General features: G+C 40.4%; 1 protein-coding gene across 10 annotated transcripts in view; it reads left to right on the top strand.

Moving 5' to 3' along the window:
- FHOD3 (formin homology 2 domain containing 3) overlaps nucleotides 1-26,593 on the top strand; it is a 378,395-nt gene that overhangs the window by 305,532 nt on the left and 46,270 nt on the right. For 5 of the 10 annotated variants that reach the window (XM_064705583.1, XM_064705585.1, XM_064705587.1 and 2 more), the window contains 5 exons: nucleotides 4,146-4,169; nucleotides 5,528-5,833; nucleotides 9,591-10,480; nucleotides 16,851-17,009; nucleotides 25,231-25,413. In XM_064705583.1, the coding sequence (XP_064561653.1) occupies nucleotides 4,146-4,169; nucleotides 5,528-5,833; nucleotides 9,591-10,480; nucleotides 16,851-17,009; nucleotides 25,231-25,413 (1,562 nt within the window). The remainder of the gene's footprint in view (nucleotides 1-4,145; nucleotides 4,170-5,527; nucleotides 5,834-9,590; nucleotides 10,481-16,850; nucleotides 17,010-25,230; nucleotides 25,414-26,593) is intronic. The other 5 variants (XM_064705593.1, XM_064705584.1, XM_064705590.1 and 2 more) reach the window with 2 other exon arrangements.

The raw sequence follows: 26,593 nt of genomic DNA on the forward strand, positions 1-26,593 counted from the left end.
CCAGTAGAGCACAGGCTGAATGTGACCAACTGAAAAGTTCTTGAATTGAAGGCAGGGGGAGTGTGTTAATTATTTTTAATACCAAGAAAAAACTCTTAAAATTGTAGCACAAGTCATAAAGGACTTAAAAAAGACCACAGACAATTAGTAAAAAGGAAAGTATAACTAGTGTTTGCATGGTTGGTTTGCTGTCACATAATTTATTGGTGTACAGAGCAATGCTTTTTGTCTATGTTTGTATGTCATTCTGCCACTTGCATCATGTACCTCTCCTTCAGTCCTCAAAACAACACATGCCATACAGATTTATATTTGCACCACATGATGTTGCATTAACATGGGGAGCTAGAATGCATGTTGAGGGCAAATTATCACCATCATTCATTTTTATTTTATTTGATTTCCTGCTACATGCTATTGGTGATTAATGCATTTGTAACTTGCACTGCTTGGTTTTATGGAGTGTTATGGCTGGTAGCATGCTATAAAGCAAGGCAATTTAAGAAAAATGTTACAAATACTGAATGCTGCATATGTTTGTCCTCACCGTACTAAGTAGGTGAGGTTTATTTTATTTAGTTTTATATATTTTCCCAATTATATTCCCCAGTTTTCTTGTTTGGAACCTTAAGAGTCTCAGTGGAATCATTTGAACTTAGAAACCACAGATTTTTTCCTCCAATACTGATAGTCAGAAATATCCAAACACCCATTTTGTTTAGTGTTGTATTGCTTTTAGACCAAATAAGCTGGATTTTTCCACTATTAGGATTTCAGAGCTGGGTAGGGAGCAAATATCTCTTTTGATGATTATTTTAACATATTTCTCCTGGAAGCATTAAAAAAAATTGCAGCATGAAATGGAGTAGCACGAACCATTTGGAGAATACATTTAGAGCAGGTGTACAGGGCAGCTTCAGACAGCCAGAATATGGCAAAGCTATCAACATGTGGGTAGACAGGACATCTCTACTAAAACTCTTAGCAATATAGTAGGCATTGGAGGGCAGCACCTGGAAGCCTGGCAAATGGACCACAAGGAGAGACTATATGGATGGGGCAGGTTAGCCTTCCAGCCAAGGGCAGCTTCAGGCAGATAGCCAGGATAGAACCTACACAGGGGCCTGAAATCTGCATACTTCAGTGGGGTCTGGGCATGGGGAATGACTGTTTTTTCAGACCTACCAAGAGTATTGGAAAGATCATAGGTAGTCATGAGCATGTGGGCAGGACACACCATCTGGAAGTGCCCATATTATTGGATATCTGCCAGCAGGGGATAGGCTTAATGTAGACACTGTGCCATGGTCTCTATACTATTACTTGACTTCCTTATGCTCCATACATAATTAAAATCTCAATTTTACTGGTTTTAGGAAGGGTTATGAATCCCACTTAATACGTAGAGAAAATGAAGCATTAACTTGCTTAAGTCAGTTGTAAGAAAAGCTGAAACAGAGCCAGGGACAGAACTCAGATTACTTGCACCTCAATATGGGGTTGCTTTTAATATGAGGTTTACCATCTTCCCAAGCAGGAATGAAACTGCAGAAGGAAAACAGTTCCTTCGTTCTGTGCATATGATGCTCTAAAGACTCTGCAAGAATGGTGTTAACAGATGTGTGACATTCATCTGCAGAATTCAGAACCTGAGGTCAAAGGCAAAGAGTGTTCATCTGCTAGCTAAACTATAAGGGATTTTTGAAGTCAGATTTATTTTATTCCTTTTGTGCTGAAATATCCTTTGGCCAATCCGGTATCTACTGTTATTAAGAAGGAAACAGATTCTGTCTGTGGAGCTTTGTCTCACACTGTGAAATGTGTCAGTGCCATTACCCAATATAAAAATCTGGACTTACTGAGCTGCAGTGTTTTCTCATATAAAACAATTGGTTCCACTAAAGTAATCAAGTCTTGTAGGACTTACTCTTGTAAAACTTGTATTATGGTATTCAGAGGAAATTAAGGCAGTCCTGTAACTACAAAAAGGAACTTAATATTTTTTTTCAGAGCAGCTACTTACTTTTTTGTAATTTAATTGGAGAATATTTTGTGAAGTGCAAGTATGCAGTAAAGGAGGACCAACAATAACGGAGACATCTCTGAAGTTAATCTACAAAGGAATTTCAGGTGAACCCTTCTCTGAAAAAAGCAGCTTTTTTAGCTCTTAATAAAGTAAGCAGGCCAACCCAAGTGCACATGGTGGACAGTAGGACACCTTCTGAACATAGTGGTAGTTGAGCAGGGTTCAGATGCTGCCCAAAGCATGGCTGGTAAGAGCATCTCAGCAAATGGGGAAGCACCAGGGCATGAGCATGCAATGAGGCAATGCAGCCCCAGTTGCAGAGCCAAAGGAACCAATGATACAGAAAGTCTGAGGAGGAACTGGGGTTAGAGGATAAAAAATGAACATTTCTGACTGCGCAAAGAAAGAGCCAATTCAGTCTGCACCTGTTCTTACCAACACAAAGAATGGAAGGAAAAGATTGGAGTGGGGAGGGATAAAGAGTCCCTGCAGAATTCAAAGGAAGAGGAATCCTGTGCTGGAGTAGCTGAGGGGAGATAACAGCCAAGACTTTAGGCAATGCCTGAACAATTGACCAAGAGGTCTTGGGCAGACATGGACATTTTCAGACTTACTGCATGCATCCATGAGAGACACCAAACATCCCTATCTCACACCTCCAAGTAGAAGGCAGAGAAAGTAGATGGGGATGTGGTTGGCTAATCAATTAGCCTGACAGGGGATTAGATGTGAGCCCAGAGGGATATTTCTTCTCTCTGAGGGCCTATAGGGGACTGTAGGGTTGAGTTCTTATCAGCAGGATACAGCATCTTGTGTCTGCTTCAAAGTTGATTTATAGTTGAGTATTAAAGGAAATGTCCATATCCCTCTACCACGTTATAAGTCCTTAGGCTTGATTTTCAGAAGGGATCAGCTTATAAAGGTATCATGCTTCTTCACATCTCAGGCACACCTTCTTTGCTGTTGATGCTTTTTGATATGACCAGGCTTGCTTTCCTGAGTCTTTTCAGTCTCCACCGGCAAGAAGTCTGAAGACAGGGGACAGAGCCTGGTCTGTTATTTATTTCTCTTGCCACCTGTGAGTAGTGTTTTGTCTGATATTAAAATGGAGCCAGTAGGTGTGGGACTGAAAGATTGAGCTCATTTCAAATAGGCCGCTACCAAGCATTCACTGAGAATTGTTTTTTTTAACATCTTCAGAAGTTCCACTAATATCAATGCAGTGGATTACATGATGGAAGTGCAAGGGATAGACACATGTCTAGCTTGCTGGCTTTGTTCTCTTGATAGTGTTTCCCGGCAGATTTGATTTTTTTACTGTTTCTTAAGGGAAGTGCTGCTGGACTTAGCTCACTGTTTTCAAGTGATTTTGGATATAGGTGGATTGTTTGATATTATCCCCAGAGAGAGAGAGAGAGGCTGTCAAAATGAGTGTCAATATATCCTTGTTTTGTTCCAGTACTTAGATTTTGTTATTCCTGGAACTCAAAAGAGCAGACTATGTTAGTATAGTGTTCTTTACTCTTTGTTATGTATTAGATTTTGCTAAGTTGCTGCGTATTTCTGGTATATGTGGAATATTTCTTGTTAGAAGAGTATCTGGAATTCTTTTGAACATTCAAATTTTCTCAAGCATTTCTTACATCTCCTCTGACCTTTTTCTATTGAATCTTCAGTGTGGCTTCATGATGACAAAGTTGCAGTAAGCTTTAGGAATCCTGGCCATGTTTTAATTAGCTTCTTTCTCCATCTGAGATGTTGGAGTTGACTTTTTTGGTTATTGCATGACAGTTGGTTTGTTTTTGGGTTTTTTAAGAGATAAATATCTAACATTTATCTGAAATTAAGATAATTCATGGATGAATTGGTGACATTTGTATATATGGACCACTGAACCATGGCAACCTGAGAATCTTTCTTGCTAAAGTATCACATTAGTTCCAGGAACTCCTGAAGAATTCCTAAGCTTTCATCTCAGTCATATTCAAATCTTGGCTTGACTTTTAAATGTTCTCATTCTATACGTACACACTGACAGCTGTGGTGAGAAACACATCACTGGGATTTGCAGCGTCTGCCAACTTCTTGACAGCCCTCTGTAATTTTGATTCTCTCCTAGGCCGTGTCCAGGATACAGTCATAGGTAAGGTACATTTGGAGAAACGAGGCATGGGCAGAGGTGCTTGCATATCTAGTATTAGACATTTAGGTGCTCTCAATGGAGAAGAATGTTCATTATTTTGGCTTATATTTACTTAGGATAAATCTACTTACCTGATCTATAGAGGACTGAAATATTTGGATTGCATTCCAGTATTTCAGTGTGATTTTTTTCCCCTTCAAAGGTTCATGTTGTACTTGAAGAAATTCTCATTGTATTTCTTGTAATCCAAAGACAATGAGAAGTCCAGAAAACTCTTTTGCAATATTGCAATGAAAAATAGTTAACAGAGGGACAAAACTAGTGTGACTTGGTCATTATAGTTCAGCCACCCACAAGATGGAATACAGAGGAAGGGATATACAGACGGAATTCGGGAAGTATGCAGAGCTAACATGCATGTCCATTTTTGCCACACTTTGCATGGCCGTTTCAGGTTTCAGAGAACTGTGAGCTTCTTGATGTGAATATGTGTGGATGCTCTTCATTTTCTTTGCAGCATGCAGAGAATATTTGCATGTGAAAGTCTGCTGTTACTGCTAAAAACCCTAAAAGTTAATGAATTATTTTTACTAGGAAAGCAGGGAAGAAGAAACCAAGTATACTATCAACAGTGTTTGCTGTGTGCCAACTGATAAAAAAGCTTATTGTGTGCCATATGCCAACCAACTGGAACTAAATATGTGCCATATGCCAGGCAGTTGGAAACTTTGCTGAATTTTGATGTGGCTATTCTGAAGTAAATGTGCATGAAACAACATATGGTTTTTGTCAGCCAAATGTGTGACAGTGCCATTTTGAGACTGTGCCGTTCAAGTGTGTTATTAAAACTAATATTTGTATTTTTTTTTGTTGAAGTGTTCCTCATCAGGTGAAAAAAGAACTCTTCCAGAACCCAAAGAAAATTCAACCAAAAGCCACAATCACCCTCCTTTTTGTTTGGTTTTTTGTTTGTTTTTTTTTTTTTAATCTCTTCTTTCCTGGCTCTGTCTAGGGGCACTGAGTTGTCAATGCTCAGGTGAGATGCCCATTTTCTGCTGATTCGTTCAAATCCTTGTGTGAGTCCAACACTGCAGCTGTGGAAGTATGTATAAAATCAGTGGGCTGGCTCCAGACAGCCAGTGAGGGGCCTGCCAGGCCACTCTCACCTGCAATGCTGTCGTCACACAACATCCATCAGTCTGTTGCTCCTAATGTTCCTAAGCACGCCGTGGGCTTGCATTTTATTTTCTTTCCATAAGGCACCTGTACAACTTTCATGTCGCTCTCGTTTTGAGGGGTGAACCTGAGACTGCTCTGTTGTTAAGTGAATCTCTTTCTCCCATTGTTCTCTCCACCAGTGAGTGCCAGTGAACCCGAACCCGAGACAGAGACAGAACCAGAACCAGAGCAGGAGGCTGAGGCTGAGGCCAAGCAGGGAACGGAGACACCCAAGGAAATAGAGGCTGCAGAGGTGGGACCAGACAGTGAGGTGGAGCAAGGACCAGAGAGAGAGCCAGAAGAAAGTGCAATACTCAGTGAAAAGGAGAGGCAGAATGAGGAAGTGAATGAAAAAGACAACTGTTCTGCATCCAGTATATCCTCAGCAAGCAGCACTTTAGAGAGGGAAGAGAGAGAGGACAAGTTAACCAGTGACAATGAAACTGGTAAAGTGAAGCTTTTTCAATAATGAAGGGTTTCTGGTGGAAAAAAAATGTTAAATTAGCAGCTCTGATATTGTGTTAATTAGCTAACAAACCCTTTGCACCTGTCTAAGACTTTCTTCACCATGGCCAAATCTTGTCTACTTTCTGCTAGGACATCCAGATGTTATTTGGGTTACTATGTTTGAGGGACAGTAGGGCCTTGATGAAATGAAGTTTCATTTGATTTGAGACCATTTTCTTCCCCTAAGATTAATATATTAACTACTGAATCACCATGTGCAGAGACTTGGATCTCTAGCTCCTGGAGAACTTATTTGTGTTTTCTGTACATAAGGCAGTGAGACAAAGGGCTGTGCTGGCACGATTCATCATGAACTTCCAGATGCCATTTCTCATAATTTTAGGGGAAAAGGAAGAGCAGTGAGGGCTGAGAGGTTTGTTCCTTCCCTTCAGTACTTCTGTCTTGGACAGGCTTCAGACAGCAGAGGGAGATACATAGGAGCTGCTGTAGATAGGTCTGGGCTGTGGCCGTCTTTAGCTCATGTGGAGGAGGTGCATGAAATACACCTTATCTGGAAAAGACCAGTTTCATGGTGCTGAGGGATTCTAGTGAAATAGGCCACCAGGTACCAGCCAGGAAAGGCTCAGCCTGGGAAACACCCTAAGTACCAAGCTTTTGCCCAGAGAGATAATGATAACCAGTTTCTGCCCAGAAAGATAATTATTTCAGCCCAGGCAGGGAGGAAATAAATGGCAGATTTTGACTTTGTTGATTACTCTTTTCCCTTTTCTACAGGGAGGTAAAGAAATGTAATGTAATTAGGGCATTTGATTCCCAAGTTTTCTTTGGTCTGAACCATGGAATTGTCCTATATTCTCTAAATTCTAGATAAGAAAATGAGATGTGCTTCATAGTGTGAAATAATCCTGCTCTGTCCTGAAAGAAGAGGGATAGTTCTGAATCCCAACGATTACCTCACAGACATAAACTGTCAGATTGAATTGTTGAAGTTTAAATCTGTCACTTTTTTTGTGGGAAGCATTACACAAATTTTATCCTAAATTTTAGAGCTATTTTCTTTTCAGTCTGCACCAAGACTGAGTTACCTAGAATGCAATTGTACTCATAAAGAATGTAGATGGATATATCTGTGGGACAGGCTAGGGAAGGATCACAGATGAAGGATGTTGCTACACTGTGGTATAGTCCAAGATAGTCCAAGTGCAAAAAAGAACAGTTGCAAGTCTTTTCTCATTACCTTGTCTATTACCGACCTGTTACCACTCTAATTTAAAGTCCTTATGTACTTTTGTTAAAAGCTAAGAAATGTATTCTTACTGAAATCAACATCTTAAAATTGTCCTACACTACCAGTGGACCATAGATTTATTTGGTAGTGCTGTATAGGAGGACTCATGTAGTGAGTTGTTTGCTGTCCAGCAGGTGACGAATTCTGGAAAGCAAACAAGGACTTCCTCTAGCAGTTTTGACATTCTCAAGAAGCATTTTACCATTTATGAGATGGCCCATTGGTTCTGCCCAGGTGCGTTGAGGACAAAGGCTTGCCCTTGGTTCAAGCTTCTTCATTAGCCATACTGCCAAATATGGCTTCCAACAAGTCTTATTTCTCCAATGGTATTCCCCACCTGTGGAGGGGAGAGCAGAAAAGGCCACCAATGTAGCAAGAGTCTTCACAGATATGATCTTTGATCAGCTTGGACAGTTGAGGGTGGAACTGGAGAATGCAAATTAGAGATTGTGTCTGGGCAAATTCTGATAAGTAGTTTTGCAAAGGTATTAAACACTGGAGGATCCCATCTGGTGAAACTGAGAGGGGTAGATTATGTGGGGTTTCTGGGATGGATCTTGGGAGCCATCTTGAACATCTTTGAAGGAAAGGCTTGGAGTAGGGGAAATCCTCTGAGAGGGCACAGCTGGGTAGAATCCATGGTGTGGGGAAGGAGTTGTCTAGTGATGTTGTCTAATGAAGCTACCTCAGAGAGAAATCAGAGACTACCTCAGGTGGACAAGTATTGGTAAGAAAGCAATGCCATGGATCAAGTCTGATGAAAAATGAGCAGATAATGGAAGCAGTCAGTCTACCAGCAGGAAAGTAGGTCATATCCATTTCCGAAAAAAGTCTTTCTTTTGTGTGGGATTAAACCTTTGGACTGATTTTAAAACATAGTTTAGACCTTGATCTAAATAGAGGCAGGAGTTACTGCTTTCTATATACTTTATGCTGCAAGGCCCTACATTTTAATGCAATGTTGTTTTAAGAGAGGGGAGGCTGGGAGTTGTGGGGCCCTGGATGTATCTCACCAAGAGGACACTTTCTCAGAACACAGGACTAGATATTGTGGTAAGAAAGCAACTCCATTGACAGAGAAAGCTGTAAAATATACTTAAATCTCTAAGGTGTTGAAAAAAGTGGCAGCATAAGTGAAGAAACCAACATAAAATGAGTGTTTAAGAAAAATAAAGATTGTGGGGGCCTTGTGGTTAAAGATTTTATTTTATACCTGTAGGCAACCTACAGGTATAAAATAAAATCTTTAACCACAAGCTCCCCCCAAAAAAGGCAGGCTAGCAATCAAAGTAAAATGATGAAATAAAAGAAGTGGAGTTTATGAAAAATGTGTAAGGACTGTGGGGAACAGAAGGAATTCCATACAGGAAATACAGTAAGTGTGAAGAATTATCATTGTTTAATCACTTCATCTGATGCCCACTGGAAAAAGGAACACCATAATTGTTAGACACATTATCCACATTGGTTAGTAGTATTAAATTCGGGGAAATGAAGTCACAGAGATGCTTACATCATATATTTTTCAAGTTTGACCACTATAATTTGTTATTTATGGTGCTGTCTCAGACATGGTATTTTCCTATTATTGGTGAGAAAAGCAGTAGTCAGAAAGATGAAGGTTCATTACAGTGAAATGTTAAATGATTGTAATGTGGGTAGGCCAATAGTCTTTCAACACTGACATATAACAGGGAGGTTAACAGTGGTTGATGAGCAGAGGTATTTTACAGAGGTTCTCATATCATAAACAACTTTTAAAATCTTGCTTATGCTTACACTCTTTGCCCTGAGAATTGCCCTGAGAGCTATACCCTGGGTATGCATCCTACTTTGAAATTCCAATAGTCTGTGTTGTGAAGATGGCCCAGGTACCCAGCCAGGGAGTTCTGAGGATCTGAAAGCTGCCCTTCCCTAGCCAGGAGGGTGGGAAGAGGAGAAGTAAACAGGTCAGCCTTGGCATCAGGCAAGGAAGACCTCTTTCATATGATAATATTTTCCTGAGGTTGTTGCAGTTACATGGCCAGGTGAAGAATATGATGATAACCTGCTTTGTGTCATTGTCATGATATTTAAGCCCAATTCTGAAATACCAAAGGTTATAAGAATTTATGTACTGTATAAAATGAGCTGAGGTAGTAAGTACAAAATGAAACCTGACAGATTTCAGGAGAAACCTGAATATTCAAATCCTGAAAGTTATATAGTCCCTACCAAACTACATGTTGTTCTCTAGTCCCCTTCCTTTTTTGAGAATTACTCCGAACCCGAGATCGGGCCATATCAGTGCTATATCTTATTTCAAACTTTTCACAGTAACTGTTTCCCTAGTTTAAGAGTAGTTGTACATGCATCCCTCGCATGTTTTTTTTTTGTTGCTTGAAGAGTGTTCTTGGTGCTCTGACTTCCCTCCCTTGACTCTTCCCATCTTGTGTGTGTGATTGCAGGTTCATGGTCACAGACCATTCAGGATGCTGGTGTGAATGAGCAGTGCAGCAACATCCTCAACAACAAGCGGTTTATGCTGGACATGTTGTATGCGCATAACAAAAAGCCCAAAGATGAAGAGGAGAAGGAGCTGGAGGCGAAGGAGGAAAAGAAGGAGACGGAGGAAAGCGAGGAGTCACTCACTAGCCTAGCCAGCAGGATCTCTATACTTCAGGCCACAAAGCAGGCCAAAGATGAAAGTGTCAAAAAGATGGAGATTGGAAATCTGGACAACCAAGGCAGTGTGAAAGCCTTTGCAGAAAAATTTAACAGTGGTGAGCTGGCAAAAGGGACAGCAGTGCCTGAAGATGAAATCAGTGAACAGATCCCTGAGAAAACACCAGCACAGACAAAGAAGGAATCTGATTACATCTGGGATCAGCTCATGGCTAATCCTCGAGAACTTAAAATCAAGGACATGGATTTTACAGACTTGGGGGAGGAGGATGATGTAGATGTGTTGGACATGGATATGGGTCCTGGGGACTCCCTTGCTCCCCCTCCTCCACCTCCACCTTCTTTTCTGGGTTTGCCTCCTCCACCACCTCCCCCCTTGTTTGGATGTCCGCCTCCACCACCGCCCTCGGGTAATTTATTGGCTCCTCCTCCACTGTTCGGCACTCCTCAGGGTTTAGGGTCACCCCAGGTTTCTAGGGGTCAGCCAGCATTTATAAAGAAGAAGAAAACCATCCGTCTGTTTTGGAATGAGGTACGGCCATTTGAGTGGCAGTGTAAAAACAACAAACGCTGCAGAGAATTCCTGTGGTCGAAACTGGAACCCATTAAGGTAGACACTTCCAAACTGGAGCATCTCTTTGAGTCGAAATCCAAAGAACTGCCTGTCACAAAGGTACAGCTTGTATTCAGTTTGCTATTTTTCTGCTATTGTATTGGTATTCATTCTGAATTAGATCTAGGTGATTTATGTTGTTTATATCAAACCAGTGGAAATTACTGGATGTGTTTCTAGCTTGGCCTATGATGGAAGATATTCCATGGCTTGACACTAGAGATGAGCCTAGGGTGGTTATGTGCCAAGTTGCCCTCCTGTCTCATGTCTTCCAGTTGTGAGATAGCACTCCAGGTGGCAAATACCAACAAATTGTACATTTAGATTGTCCATAGCTGAGTGCCAAACTAGATACTGGAATCTGAAATATTTTCTGTTGCATTCATAAAAAGGTCACAGCGTGGTGATTCATATCTGTGTATTTGACAGTTCTTCACTTGGTAATATTTTCCTAATCATTATGTGGAAAGGTTAGAATATCAGACTGGATCTGCTGCAAAGAGTCTGCACATGTGCTTTGTTCTGAAGGATGGAATTGTCATGTTTACAGCTGAACTCTGCAGGGGTGTTGGGTTTTTGTTTTATACTGTTGAACAGGCCTATTTAAATGTTTAATTTATACAATGTGGCAATTTTAGGACAGAAGCTGGCACAGGACATACCTCCATAGCTAGGATTCCCTCTTGCTTAGTATTGTTATAAAATAAACTCACAAAGGCTCATGACATGGTTGTTTAACATTGGAATCAACAATAAAAGGAGCCTTTTTATAGTTGCAATTAAGAGGAACTTGAAGTAGCGTTAAAAAAGTTATTAGCCTGAACATTTGTTTTTCGTGGCTACATAAACTCTTTTTCTTCTAAGCAGCATAATTGGTATCAGGGAAACAATTTTTTTTTCCAGTTCAAATGGTAGTAAAAAATGTCCATCTCTCTTAAAATAAAGGAATGGCTTGTGTGTTTTGTCTGTATGCCTATATGTGTTATAGTAATATAAAAACAGTCAGCATCTTGAATATTTTACTTCTCTTTAACTAGAGAAAATTGTTACACCTGTTATGTGTTATAGATATTGTTGTTTGCTCCTACTCTGGGGAATCTGGAAGTCTCACAGTAAAGGTTCTCTGTGTCACTTGCCCAGTTTATTAAGTCAAAATTTTCTAAAAGTCATTTTTGATCATCTTGACAAAGTGGAAACCTTGGAATTTCTATAATCAAGCTCCCAAGTACCTAGCATGCAACAGGTACATAAAGAGCTGGCTCATGTAGATCCTGCTGCCACTGCTCTTAGCTGAATTTCTTTGTAACACAGGCGCACACAAATCTGAAACGTATGTGTAGCACCTTTAAAAACACATCCAGCTGATTTTTCATCTGGCCAATGCCGAGATTAATTTCTCTCTCTGATTCTTTCTCTGCTGAGGAAGGAATGCTGGTGACACCGTGGCTTGCTACTCCTCATCTCTCTCCCCGTAAATACAAATCTGACACAGATGGTTCATAGATGGAAGGAATGAGAGCATTTTCTTAGATCCATAAAATATTTAATTCCTTGAATTGAACGTGGAATGATAACATACTTGCCATTTCCAAAATTTAGCTTTGTGCTAAGTGCCAGCATTGTAATGGAGCACTCTGGCTGATTCCTAATTTTTTATTCTCACATGAAATTTTGATAAAATTTTAAGTTGTTGGAGTTATGACTTTTTTACTTTTCCAGTCAATGATCATGCATATTCCTAAACTACCCTTGGCCATTTTCCCTCCCTCACACTTGCTTCTCAAACCTGCCTGATGCTTTGGCAGAGCTTTTTGCTTCTGGCTGGAAGATGAGTGAGCAGGTTTCTTTGAAATTAGTGCAAGCCTGAGGAATGATTTAGGTGCTTTCCCCTTGGCTACCTTTAACTGCTCTCTGCATGAGACATTGTACTTTTGGCTCTCTTTCCACCCTGTCCCATAACACAGTCATAGAAGTCTCATTGTCTCATTGCAGAGAAGACAATGGGGACTGAGAAGTACCATAGTAGAGCTCTGTGCAGGCTTTTGAAACTCCTGCCTGGTTTTCGTGAACACCAGCAAATCTTCCAGAGCAGGAGATGGTCCTTAGATCAAGTGAGAGAGGGAATAATTAGGCAGACCACCGAATCCGTGAAAGACTTGAGGTTTGGTACAAAGATTACACTCAAATTAGGATAGCTCTCGATTTTTCCAGACTGCTTGGTTTATTTCCAGAGAGCACATTCCCCGTTGTGTCTAGTTTCTCCTGTCCAATGGCTGCAGTCCAAAACAGGTTTATGCCATAATATCATAAAGTCTGACTCACAGCTCAGTTGGTTCAGCTGAAAAAAGAGAGTGCAGAGCAACAAATCAGAAGTCAAATCTCTAGATTTCATTTTAAGAGATGGAAGTAGCTGCATAGAAAAGGAACAGTCCAGAAGGATGAGAGGAAAAGCAAAGTCAGGGTGCATAAAGGGGGGGACTTGGCTCTGTCTTGTGCTTATGCTCTCTCATACAGCTGTAACCAATTTTACTCCAGTTTCTAATCCTTCACTGTGATTTCCACAACACACAGCTATAAACAGCTACTTTCTGGCTCATGAGAAGTTTTTCATTAAACACAATAGACTGTAATAAAATAAAGTGGATTGAAAATTGTAGGATATAATACAGGATTTTGGGGGCTGGGACTGCGAGAGGAGATTCTTGATTTTAGGAAAACTTATGCCACACTGAGAAACTTGCACATTGATATTATTTAGTGGCCCACCTTTAGTTGCAGATGGTTTATTTTTTAGACTAGAGCACCCTGCATTATATTTGCCAATAGAAGGAGTGATCAGGTATCCCCTCCAAACCAGTGTAGTATTTCCTTCCTTCTCACTCCACTGAACAAAGCAGATATTTTGGCAAAGTACTTCAAAGTGTTTACTTTTCTGTGAAGAAAAGTGAAAACATGCAGACACTCCTCAATCAAATGCTGTTGTTCAGCCCTTTTACCATCCACTTGGTTTTGCATGAAAGTATTATTTTGCTGATTCATGTATACCCTGTGGGATATAGTGATCCATCATGTGCCCGCAGACATACAAATTAGTAGGAGAGAAGAAGGAATCTGTTTTCATGTGCACATGCTTAGACATGTTCCTTTTGAAAGGATTTGTTGCAATTTCAGTGAATGCCAAGACAACTCATAAATGTGGACCAGAATTTCTGAAAAAGATTGCATACAGATATCCTGGAAAAAGTCAGTGGCAGCTGAGCGATGCCATTTTACATCTCTTGTATTAAATCCTTGCTAATTGAGATAGAAATTAAATAATATTTTTTTTAAAAAATTTAAAAAGCCATCTCACTATTAAGGTAGATTTTTATGCACTACTTTTGCAGTAGTGAAAAATGCAGACTTTTACAACTTTAAAGGCAGAAGATATTTCTAAATTGATACTCATAATATAATTGTTTGTTTATATGACCACTTGAAAAGTTTTTAAATTTTTTCCTGCTTCCCATATTAATTAAAAAAAAGAGGCATATCTAAGACTATATTCTCATCAGACTGCAAATCCCTTTCTGTGGGATGGTAATAGGTTTTAAATAATCCACTTGGACTACCCAGTCTTCAACAGAGGCAAGAGAATGTGGCCAGTTAGGTCTTGTAAAGTGTCTTATAAACACTATAATTGTTAATATGTTGCAGAGGTGTTTGATTTCTAAAGATTATACTAGCTGGTATGTTTGTATTTTATAATTGCTTTGTAATTACACATAATAATATAGTACATATAATAGTCAGAAGTGTAGGGATTACGCTTCATACTGACACATTAAAATATAAAATCAAGCTCACTAGTTCACTGTTCCCTCAAGCCATTTAACTCACTCTCTGTTAATGAATTTATACAGCATAGATTGAAGTCACCAAATATTGTTGTAGAACTTAGTAGTTGTAGCTTATTTTAACAGTCAGACACTTCCACCTGTGCAACTTCACTGCAGACAAAAAGCAATTCTTTTCCTAGGGTAAGGTAGTAAAGTTCATAGTCGTAAAATCTTTCTCTTTTCTTCATCCTTTTATTTGTTTGGAAAGGATTTCTCTGGAACTCAGACATCATCCCAAGAACGGATTTAAAATCTCTTCAGCCTCTGTTTTTGAGAAGGGCTACCACCCCAACATTTTATATACCATATGCAGTTCTAGCTGTGGAAAATGCCTGCATGCACTCATGCCCTGTGCAGCTGATCTGTCTTCCATAAGTCACTGCTTGGGAGTGTGTGCACTGTAGGGATTGAAGTGATCCCAGCTCTGAGCGTCCTGCGTCCCCCAAGTGAAAATGTCTGTCCTCTCAGACTTGAGAGCCTAAAAACAGAGCTGAAGATTTGAGGCTTTCTTACCCATACCACATGTGGGAAGCCTAAATTTAACTCCTTTCCTTTGGCTTTTTCCCTTCTGCATAAATTCTTTGGAGCTGTGTAATTCTGTGTTCTTAAGAACAAGGTAAAAAGTGTTGGTTTTAAAAAGGCTTAGTGCAATACAAGCTCAAAAGGAGGCAGTCTCTGGTGAACCCTCTTTGGTCTTAATGTGGTCTTGGCCACCAACTGTGGTCCTGAGAATGTGATTAGCAGCTTGGGAAGTAAAAGCTACTGCATCAAAGGAGAAGCTGCATCTCACATCCCTCAGGTAGCTCCCCAAGAAAAAGAGAAGACTATTATTTAAAAAAGGGAAAATCCAGAAAGGCTTTGGGGATGCTTTTAAGCTGTTAAGAAGAGATCAGTTCTGACAGAACTGATAGAAAAACATTGAAAAAAATGTTATCTTTGCTCACCTTAAATTTATTCCGTTTACTGCAAAATTGTTATTTCTTTTAAAGTTTAGAAAAAACAACCCTCTTATTACTTTCTCAGATCATATACATGTGGTATTCTCTAATTCCTGTAAACAGCACCTGCCTTGAGTCCCACGTGTGTGCAAAAGTTGCATCCTACCATGTTAGTTGATCTGGAATGAGGAAAGGGCTGTGGTATCATACAGGTGCTGAGCAGGCTGCAGGAACCACTGGGCAAACCTCTTCCTGTGTGAGCAAGGTTCTGGGCTGTGCCAGAAAAAGGTATCTTTTTATTGATACAGCTGCATTCCCCGTTATGGGCTGTCCGCAGCTGGAGGTGCTTTGATGAAATCCAATTTACTAAGTTCCAATTCAAAAACAGCACGTAGGCCTGGCAGTGGGGTATTTTGTGTCTCAGTGGCTGTGGTGCTGACCCAAAGAAAGTGAAGGACAAAGCTCAGTAGTCTAAAAAACAATCCTGAGCACAGATTGAGACTGGAGCAGTAAGTCTCCTCTTGGGCTTTCCCCAAATCCACAAGAGATCAAAGACTGATAACATCAGTGTGCAGGACTTCTCCCTACACTCCTGTGCTTGATGTCATTCCTCAGCCCATGTCTGATAGGGAAAAGGCAGAAGAACCACAGAAAACATGTTCACAGCGTTCACATATATGCAGAGGGAGGAAAAAACCTGAGTATGAGGAGCAGAGTCCTCTCACCTTTCAGCTACCCAGCCCGACATACATAGTTAACAAAGAGACACCTTCTAGCACGGGATGATGAGAGAGAGAAAGAGAGATGTGCTGAGGCGTAAAACCAAAGACCTCATTCAACACTACATTATGCCAAATAAGTGGATTTTGAGTCGCCTTGTATAGCTGGTTCACATTTTGCCACTATTAGGATGGGAGGAAGAGAAAAAAGGATATGGATAGTCTCAAATACAACTTTGTAAAAAGCACAAGGTTTGAAATTTTTTTTGCATCTATGAAGGACTTGATAGACATATCATGAGCTGCAAGGTCATAGAACTTTTCCCTGGCAGCCAAACATCAGAAAACCAAGCCAGTGCCACCAGAGAGGTACCTGCAGCTCCTTTTCCAATGTCTGAGGTGGTTTTATAACAGAGGAGAATGCTGGCAGGCACATGAGAACTACTCTATTTCCCAGCCAGACACACAAGTGAGAGAGGGGTCCAGATTGGTGCATCCAACAGGGAATTGAGCCCTGGAGCCCCTTGGGTGCCCAGCTGCTGCCCCAGCAGGCCTGTGCTGGCCAGTCCTGCTGCATAGCAGAGCTCTGGGCTGGCAGAGGCAGTTTCAGGTATTTTCCAGACTGGCTCCTGCCCCAAACTGCCCTTTTGAGGACTGTGTCAGGCTAGCTCTACTTTGCAGAGCGGTGTTCAGATCTCTGATTGAATCCTGGCAGCTCATGTTGATAGGATAAGGATGTGCAACAAGAATTCAGCTTGTTTTGATGCCTAAAAATAAATTAGGTTTACACTCAGTGTCAGCTTTCTTGAGTGGGGGAAGTCATTAGTGAAAGGAGTGACTTTTCCTTTATAAAACATATCTGAGGAATAATGACCTTGTTCTATTCTTTACCAAGAAAACTGCTGCAGATGGGAAGCGACAGGAGATCATTGTGTTGGACTCAAAGCGGAGCAACGCCATCAATATTGGCTTGACTGTGCTGCCCCCTCCCCGCACCATCAAGACTGCTATTCTGAACTTTGATGAATATGCCTTAAACAAGGAAGGAATAGAGGTAAGAAAGAACAGTCAATGTCCTCAAATCTGCATCTTCAATACTTTTTTGTCTCATGTCGTATATGGTACAGGCCAGACTAGGCATGGAAGGGGAAGGGGGTATATTATATCGTGTCTGATTGTTGAAATTTGTGAAACCAGTGTAGTGGACTCAGAAGCAGGAAGTATTATGAGGCTGGGCATGCTCAATCATCATGGATTATCTGCTTTGTTTGAGTAGCAATGCTGTTAATTCCTATCTTGTTTTTCAGAGTATTATCTGAAGCTTGACTGAAATATTGTGAGCAGCAAAAACAGGCAGTAAGTTACTAGGGCTGATGCAAGTGGTACTGGGTTTAATAAATTTCATGCCCAGCTAGCTGTTGGAGTCATTCTAGATTGTATATCTAATGGAAAACAAATACAGCGACTAGTTCTGCCCAGAATAGCATTTCTGTGTTACTGTTGTTTGAAGAAAAGCAGTTGGTATAAAGATTACAGATGATGTAATTTTTACCACTACATGTTTGACTTTGCAGATATTCTTACCAAGATCCAAGATGAGCTCTGTTTATTATTTTTTTTATCAAAACATTTTTCTTCTGTGAAGTGTAAAAGAAGCCTGTGGCTCCACTGTTTTTTTCATTATGGTCGTATTCATTTCAATTTTTTTTTTTCAATAAGCCTGTATCATCCAGTAAGAGTAATCTGCACAACTACAAATCTCAATCAGTGGCTCTCAGAAATCATATATTAAGTCACAGTCACCTTTTTGTGGTTTGGCACTGTGTTTCATTATTTCCCCCTTTCCACCTCCACCTTGCTGACTACAAAAGAAAATGAGAAAAGCTTCCTGGAATGAAAATGGTATTGCCAACAGTTGCATGCAAAAGAAATGCTTAAGGCAAAAGATCCTTCTAGTTAGAAGCCAGGGGCTGATTTGTCTCTACTGAACATAATTTCTTCCCCAAGCTATATTACTTTTTGCTATACACGTATTTTACTCATATGATGAAAGTGGCAGATCACTCTAACACCAGTGATTATTTCATGACCCAGTCCAGGTACCCACCACTGCAGTCTGCAGTACTAAGCTTTAAAATGTTGGTGTGAAGTACCCCTCCAGCCAAGCCCAGCTCACAGCCAGGTAGATCTCAGTGCTGTAGGCAGTGTTTCTATGCAAAGTCCAACATAAAATGGCTGACAAAGGAGGACAAGTCTTCATTAATTTCTGGGTATCATCTCCTTGGAATTGTGTCCTTCTCTGGCTTCAGGTGCTCTGCACAGCCCATCCTTTCCACTGCCAACATTTGTCTCTGGGCTGCCCATCTGCCAACCACCTGTTGTGGTGTCCACAGCTGTGCTTTGTACCACCACACCCTGCTTTGGGTGCCCTTTCCATTAGCTGCCAGGAACCCATAATTTAATGTAAAATATATATGAAAGTGGATTTCAATCTGAAGAATTCAAGAAACCAGGAAATTGGGCACTATTAATATACTTGCCCAGTGCTAAAGAAAAGGTCTCTGAGGTCTGTCCCCACAGCTTGAAGCTAGAGATGTGAGTAATCCTCATGTGATCATTCAGGTATTTGAAATCAAGAGAAAGGGTAAGTGCAGCTGAGCTCAGATACTTTGCACTTTGAGGAATGAGGTCTTGATTGGTTGGGAAGGATTATGTCCATGGAGAAAAGTTTTTTTCCCTCAGTTATATATATTATTTACTTCTTATCAGGTAAAACCCTACACTGAATTCAGATTTCCTTTTCACTCCCAATTACATATTTTTCTTACAGCATGCTGCAGAGTCAGACCTTAATAGTGATGGAGAGGGCTGGATTAAGCTATTCAGAATTGGCCACGTAGCACACAGGTTGATACTAAAATGCTTTACTCTGATTCCCACTGTTTTCAGCAGATCCCTGCCTCAGTTTTCTATACTGCCCCTTTGGTCTACAATGGAGGCAAACTTTGTTTGCTATGTCTCTTCTCTTTTTCTGTCTGTTTAGCCCTGAAGTTAGCATAGAGGGAAGACAGATTGTTTTTTTCAGTCTAGATTTTTAGAAGTTTTCTGGTTCATATCTATCTAAATATAAGGAAAAAATTGGTGGCCATTTTGAATGAATCGGTAATAGCGTAAGAATCAGGTTCATGTATTAAAAACCCCACAGATAATACAGCAATTTACTATATAATGCAATTGATTTCTTATCTATGGGTTGATTGAGGCAGGACTTGTATGGGAAAAAAATATGCTATTAGCCTAATTAAAAAATTGTACCACTGTGGACACTCAAAAGCCTTTCTGCACAATAATTGTGCAGATCTAGATCTAGAAGAAATGTCACATCTGGTAAGCAGAAGAGAGATGTAAAGAGAACAGGAAAATAGATATGTGCAGTGGCAACATAACCTTCACTACTAATATTTCAGAGAAGCTACAATTTAGGATCATCTTCAGCTTTTGTCAGATCCAACAAAGAGCAGAGCACCTACAGTGTAAAAGTCATCTGAACCATCCTTTGCCTTGGCAGAGAGCTCTCTGCTCTGTCCTTTGCTGAGGAGCATTGTCACTGTCATGTGAGTGTGTGTGTTCTGCACCTCAGTGGATTAAATGGTGCCTTTAAAGTGACCTTAAGGATTCCTCTAAGGACAGAGGACTAGAGCAGTGCTGGCAGTAGTGCTAGCAACAAGCAGGAATGCAGTGGGCTGCAGGCCCAGGTTCATGATAGCCCAATTCATAATCTGCTCAGTCCCATGTTAGAGCACTGGGTCCAGTAGAGCCTCCGCTGCTGCCCTACATTGCTTTTGAATTCTTGTTAGTAATCCATACTTTACTTTTTAACTTTAAATATATAACTAAGTGGAAAAAATACTCCACTTATTTTATAGCCCTCTGTTCCTAACTATGTTGCATATTTTTAGGTCTTAAAGCAGTTAGGTACCTCTGAGCTGTGAAAAAAGGCAGAAAGTCGGGCCATGACACTAGAAAGGCAGATGTAGTCCACTTAGTATGCAAACCAGAAACTGTTTGAAATGTGTTTTCAGAGGAATGCACATCATGTGTTTGCAAGCACAAGCCAGTCCAGCTAAAAAAAATTTTTGCCACCTTACATTTGCCAAAGTGTTTGTGTTTTCCTTTCTTTGAAAACCTGGCATTCATTGTGTTCAAACAACCTGGAGCTCAACGCAGAATAAAGAACTGCCTCCTTACAGTGGATGAGGTCTTGCTGGGAGTTAAGCAAAAGAGGCAAGCTTAAAATCCTGGCACCTAATTTTTGTGTATCAGAGGCAACTGCAAGAAAGGAGTCCAATAAACCAGTCCTTGGTGCTTGTCTGTACAGAAGAAAATGAGTGGATCTCTCTATAAAGGGTTGCTTAATAAAGAAGTGTGGACCAAAATCAATTAATACCAAAGGCTATGGTTAATTTAGCAGACTAAAATTAGGGTAATGCTGTGAGGAAATTAGCATGGTTTGTTTTCTGCTTTACAATATGGCTTTGTGATGCTACATGATGTTGATTTCATTAGCAGGTATAGCTTTTTAATAAAGCTTTGAAATGAAAAAAAAAAAATCTCTGGGTGTGCTGTACCCTCCATACCCAGGTGTGCTACACCCTGCATACCCATAATAAATAGCTTGAAATATTGGTGTCTGGAGTGGTTAGATAGCCCTGAGATGTAAAAAGGGGTAAGATGTGAGAGCTTGATGTTAAAAAGCCAGGTGGTGATATGTATATAAAGAAATCAAAATTTGATTTTTGGAAACAAGTAAGTTATTTACATTTTTATTCTGATCATTGACATGGTACATCAACATTTGCAGTTTCCAATTTGTTTGTCTAATGCTTTGTAAGAGTGTGATGTTTCAAACAATGCTAGCTTGTGTGACCTGAAAGAACACCTTTTTCACAAGTCTAGACAGAAGAGAGAATGGCCTCAGTGGTGCCTTGCTGACCCACAGTCATCATATCACAGCCCTAATCTGTTTCAGACTTTATTTAATTAAAAAAAAGCCACACTTTCTCTCCTTGCAGCAAACCAAAACATAATCTGCAGTTCCTGTGACCAGCAATGACATGTTCGTGTATTTCTGTAGAGAGCTGAGGAAGAGGACTGGTCTGTCTGAGGTATCAGTTCCTGATTTACAAGGATGGTCACCATCATTTCAGATGGAATTCTTTCTCAGAATTGGATCATTTTTGGAAAAGTTGTAATAATATTAGTGCAGGCAGCTTCCCTTACAGTGAAGTTCTGACCTTCATATGCTGTTACATTTTCTTAGAGTTTCAGCAGATAATGCAAACCAGCAGTGGGTCTTGTTAACAGCTGCCTGGGAACCTGAAATGTGAGAGAGCCTTTCAGGAGTTGGATTGTCTTCTGAGGCCTGTCAAATATCTGGTGAAATACCCACTAACATGTGCTTGGTGGTGCAGCTTATGTGTTTGTGGTCCTCAAGCCACAGAAAGCTTTGGACACAACAACAACAAACAGATATTTGAGTTACTATTTTCTTTGGCTGTTGTTCACCTGGTAAGATCAGGTGAAACCAAACACCAAAGATGAGACACTCCTGCAACCTCATTGTCACTGAGAAGCCCAGCATCTCATGAAAGAGAAAATTAAGCACCTAATTTCCTCAGAGGTGCTGGGCTATTCGCCATCACTGCTTAGGTGCTTCCTTGCATCCCACACTGAGGTGTCCATCATCCTCAGCCATATGTTGGTTTTTAAAGCCTTCCCTCTTAGGAACTTTTGGAGATTATACCTCAGGATGGCAGAGTCCAGGAAATGAGCAGTTTGATCCCTTTGCTGAAAGTTCAAGCAGGTGGCTGAGTCTGGCAGCAGAATAATTGGGGTCAATTATCTCATGCAAAAATTGCTTATTTTCCTCAATTATTTGCATACATGTTTTCCTCAAAACATAAGGCTCTGGCCCAAACAGTTGTGTGAGAATGCATGAAGGTGAAATACATGTGTCACATGTACTAGAGAATATGAGCATAGGGTTTATTGATTATCAGCTTTTCTTTTATTGACATGAAGGTTGCTGACACCACCTCAGTTACAAGAAAAGACTGAAGGAGCAGGGTCTGTCCAGCATGGGGAAGAGCAAACTGAGATATTTAAGTATGTGAAGGGAGGGTGTCAAGAGGATGCATCCAGGTCCTTCTCAATAGGACAAGAGCAATGGGCAAAAACTGATGCACAGGAAGTTCCACCTGAATATGAGGAAGAATTTCTATACTGTGCAGATGACTGAGCACTGGAGCAGGGTGCCCAGAGAGGCTGTGGAGTCTCCCTCACTGAAGAGATTCATAAACCATCTGGTTGCAGTCCTGTGCCATGTGCTCTGGGATGGCCCTGCTTGAGCAGGGAGCTTGGATCAGTAGTCCCACTGGGGTCCCTTCCAACATAACCCACTCTGGGATTCTGTGTACTGGGAAGAGCAATATGAACTAATGATTGGACTCGAAGCTGTTTGTGATTTAATGGTCACATCAGGTGCCAGTAACCTTCTGCCCTGCTGTGATTTTATGCTACTTTTACTGTTAGGGTGGGTTTTTTTTCAAAAAATAAGAGAAATAAAAACTAAAATAATAAAAAAGTGGCAGATGGTATACTCATCAGTTTCCAGCACCAAACAAATGGCTCAAATTAGTCACAGCATGGAAATCAAGAAGAGGAGCATTTCATTACTTGTTCAGGGGCACACCAAGGATGATGACCAGCAGGATCAGAATCATTTGCCCAAGCAGGTCAGGAGTGCTGGTGTAGGTCATTGTCATTGGGGCACTTGCGCCCTGGATGGTGTGAGATCTGCTAGCAGCTCTAGCTCCACGAAGGCAAGGCTTTCAGCAGCAGGGCTGATCCACTGCAGCTGGCACCACAAGCACAGCCTCTTTTGTTTGGCATCCCCTGTTTCACATAGTATGGTATGCAGCACAGCAGTCTTGCAGAACTTGGACTCGAATGCTTTTTGTCAGCTCCATCTATCTTGTGATGTTTATATAAAGCTCAAGGAGGAAGAGGGTCCCTTTGGAAATAAAGCTTACTGTTTCTTTGCTCTCTTTAAAATGCCCCAAAGCAGTGTAAAATTTGGAGTGAAGGCATTGCCCCACCACAAAATACTTGTGGGATCCCTGAGTAGCTGCCAAAATCCTAGTTATTTGTAGGAGGCAGTTGAGAATACTGCTGCAGTGTTAGCCTTCAAAAATGCATCAGAAGCATTTTTACACCCATCACATGGCTACTGCTAAACTCTCCATGTATGGATGTCCACTATGATCCTATTTGCAAGCTGCCCTGTCTCAGCTGAGGGCCTGTCTTCCTCTTGTGGAAGAGAGGAGTAGGCACTAAGATGCCTGACTCCTTCAAGGGACACTGCAAAGCACCTTTCTTTATGAGTTTCAGGCTCAGTCTGGGCGTTTTTTCAGACTTTTTTACATGAGTATTGATTTAGCAATGAGACTATAAAGCAGGTAATTAGAAATCTAGTTTTATGTTAGGTATGACCCAAGTTACAGATTTTAACATGTCTAGGTGGATGGATGGATGGATGGATGGATGGATGGATGGATGGCGCATCTCAAAATCAAACACAAGTGTTGTCAGTTGAAACACGTGTACATCAGAATATTTTCCAAGCAGTCCTTTCAGGCTAAGTAAAAGCACCAGAGTGTGTTGAGGGATTTTCCTCCCCTTTTTTTTTCTTTTGTTTTTTTTTTCTTAAGAAAATAATTTATTTAGGTGGAATCTTGAGTGTCCAAGCAAGGAGGCTTTTTTTTGGTTTTGTCATTGTTTATAACAAAGAGCAAGAGAGAGAGGCAGGCAACATTAACAGAAAAAAATGCTTCTTTTTAATGTTTATGGAAGTCAACAGAAGAAAATGGACAACAATAGAAATGCTGTGGCTGAAATTAAATAAGTCCCATTTCAACAAATTGAACCTTATTTGCCTGCTTCACTTTTGTTCTTGGCCTGATTGCCCAGGAGAAGTCCCTTGCTGTCTATCCACACTTAGCTCCAGTGCTGTAGAAACAGCCAGGGAAACTTTCAGTACTGGAAGGGGGCAGTTGTGCTGCTTTGATGGATTGGCTATGTCCAGTGCTGGAACAAGGCTGTAGTTTGGATTGGCAGGTCTGATAGTTTTTTGGCTGTATTTTTATTATTCTCTCCTCCCCTTCAAAACAGCCTCTATCATTATAGACGGCTACAGCAAAAACATGTCATTCTTGAGATGAATAAACATAAGTTGTGTTAGAAATCTGCTTTGCTTTAAGGAGGCATTGATCAATAGGGTAGAGACCTCAACTTATCTGATGTCTTTATGTTGTTTTGATTTTCTTTTTTATTTTGAAGTGCATTTATTGTGTTAAAAACTAATTAAGAAGCAATACCTTAGAGAGCAATAATTTCAGAAGGAAAACTGCCACATTTAAGCAAGCCTGTAAAATTCATGACTTAAAATTTAAATATTTTCTACCACACTGACAGCAGAAACTGAAAATACTGAGACCCTCTTTCAGATAAAAGGAAAAAAGGCCATATGTTAAGCAATGCATAATTCAGCTTTAAATTCAATGTGTGTTCCTTGAGAAGTTGTTGTTAGGGTGAAATCTTTAAGAGTGACCTAGTAAGCTGTAATAGTTTCCATGTTCCATAAGAAAAACAAAACAGACTGAACAAAAGTAAGAAATTATGAGGACAGCAAGGGACAGGAGTCTTCAAGTTATTCCTGTATACTTACAATTGCGCTAGATGATTTAGAGATATTGGGGCTAAAAGAGACCTTAAAGTCTAGTCTCACTTGCTGTAAATCACAGGTCACAAAACTGGTCTCCTTCTACCCTTACTTCCACATGTAATTTACAAAAAGATATTAAGTTCTGACTTAAACATATGAAAGTCGATGAGATCAGTCCTAACCAATTTCCTTTCATGCCCTTCAGTGTTTCATCCCATGATTAGCCACTTACTATCTACTGAACACAGATTTTAAAAAAAATAAAAATTTCAATCCAGACACATTTTTAAACAAACTGCAGATGTATGAGATAGCTGTCCTTGTTTTGCTTCCTTGTACAGTGGATTAGTTCTTGGTTGCTGCTGTGCTGTCCTAATTTAACAGCCAAGGACTTGAGGACTTCGACTGTGGCTGCTGTGGGGTCACACAGCAACCAGCCCTCACACTCCTCTCAGCCCCACCACTGATGTTTGCCTTTTGGCTCCCTGTACAGAAGATCCTGACCATGATCCCCACCGAGGAGGAAAAGCAGAAGATCCAGGAGGCCCAGCTGGCGAATCCCGATGTCCCCCTGGGCAGCGCTGAGCAGTTCCTCCTCACCCTCTCCTCCATCAGCGAACTCTCCGCCAGGCTCCAGCTCTGGGCTTTCAAGATGGACTATGAGATAGTGGAAAAGGTGAGGAAAAGCACAGGGATGGGTGGAGACTCTTCCGAGGCTTTGCTTAATCTTTCCCTGACCTTGGTATTATATGGACGTTTTGAGGAAATGGTAAATGGGTCGCTTTTGTTTCGGTGGCCAAGCAGGAAACAGCTAAACTGATCCTTCATAATCTCTTCCTTCTATAAAAGAAAATTAAGAGATTATGTCTTCCTTCCTTTAATTAGTCACTAATGATGTTGAAACAAAGAAGAGGGCTAAATCTCTGCCACATCTTCTCCAGATGTTGTTATTCAGGAAATTACTTTTTTCTTTCATATAGATTGAGTGAGGACTACTGTATTCAGTCTTATATCATGAGAGTATTGATCTTTCTTACATCAATTTGAACTAAGGAAAACACCATCCATTAAAGTTCTTGTGTTTATAGCTCTCAAAATTCTAAATAAAAGACAGTTCAGCTCAGTCACACACATTTGTTGCCACCTTCTCCGTGGCTGGCATTCATTCAAAGAACACTATAATTGGGGCGTCTAACAAGAATGATGAATCATGGGCACAAATTTTAAAAAAGAGGATAAAATTTTCATGCATAGGTGAGACAGAATGAAGCTGTGTTTCAGGAGATTTCAGGTACTTGCTGCCTTTCACAAGGTTTTCAGAAATCTCTGCACAGGAGCTTCCTTTTGGCTGCACTTGTGGTGCATACCCTTGGCATTGCCACTAAATCTCTCCTCTACATATTCCTTTTGTATCTGTGCACATAGGTGTGTATTGAAAAAATCAGTATAACTGTGTGATATGGATTCTAAAGAGTGAAACATGTGAAAAAAGTTTCACATGCTTGTGAAAATTCCTTATGTTTACCTAGAAATTGTTATTTAATGAGCTGTGCAACAGTGGAATGATTTGCAGGTGATACCGTCAAGATTACTCAACATTTATTTAATTTTCTTAGATGTTAGGACATGCAATCACATGAATACCCAGGATTTTTATTGGAATGTTTTAGTATTAGCCATTTACATTTCTGACTTGTATAGCAAAATACTTGTATATGGCCTGAATACTTCTTGCCAGTTTGTTCTGTTTTGTTTTGGGTTTTTTGCACTCTGGTACAGCTGTTTATTCTGTTTTGAAGTTACCACAAGGCTAAATTGTACCTTTCATGTAAGCTGAGTTAGCAGTAGTTACTAAT

Source organism: Zonotrichia leucophrys, chromosome 2 (genome assembly GCF_028769735.1).
Source record: "Zonotrichia leucophrys gambelii isolate GWCS_2022_RI chromosome 2, RI_Zleu_2.0, whole genome shotgun sequence".
In the NCBI taxonomy this organism is placed as follows: Eukaryota; Metazoa; Chordata; class Aves; order Passeriformes; family Passerellidae; genus Zonotrichia; species Zonotrichia leucophrys.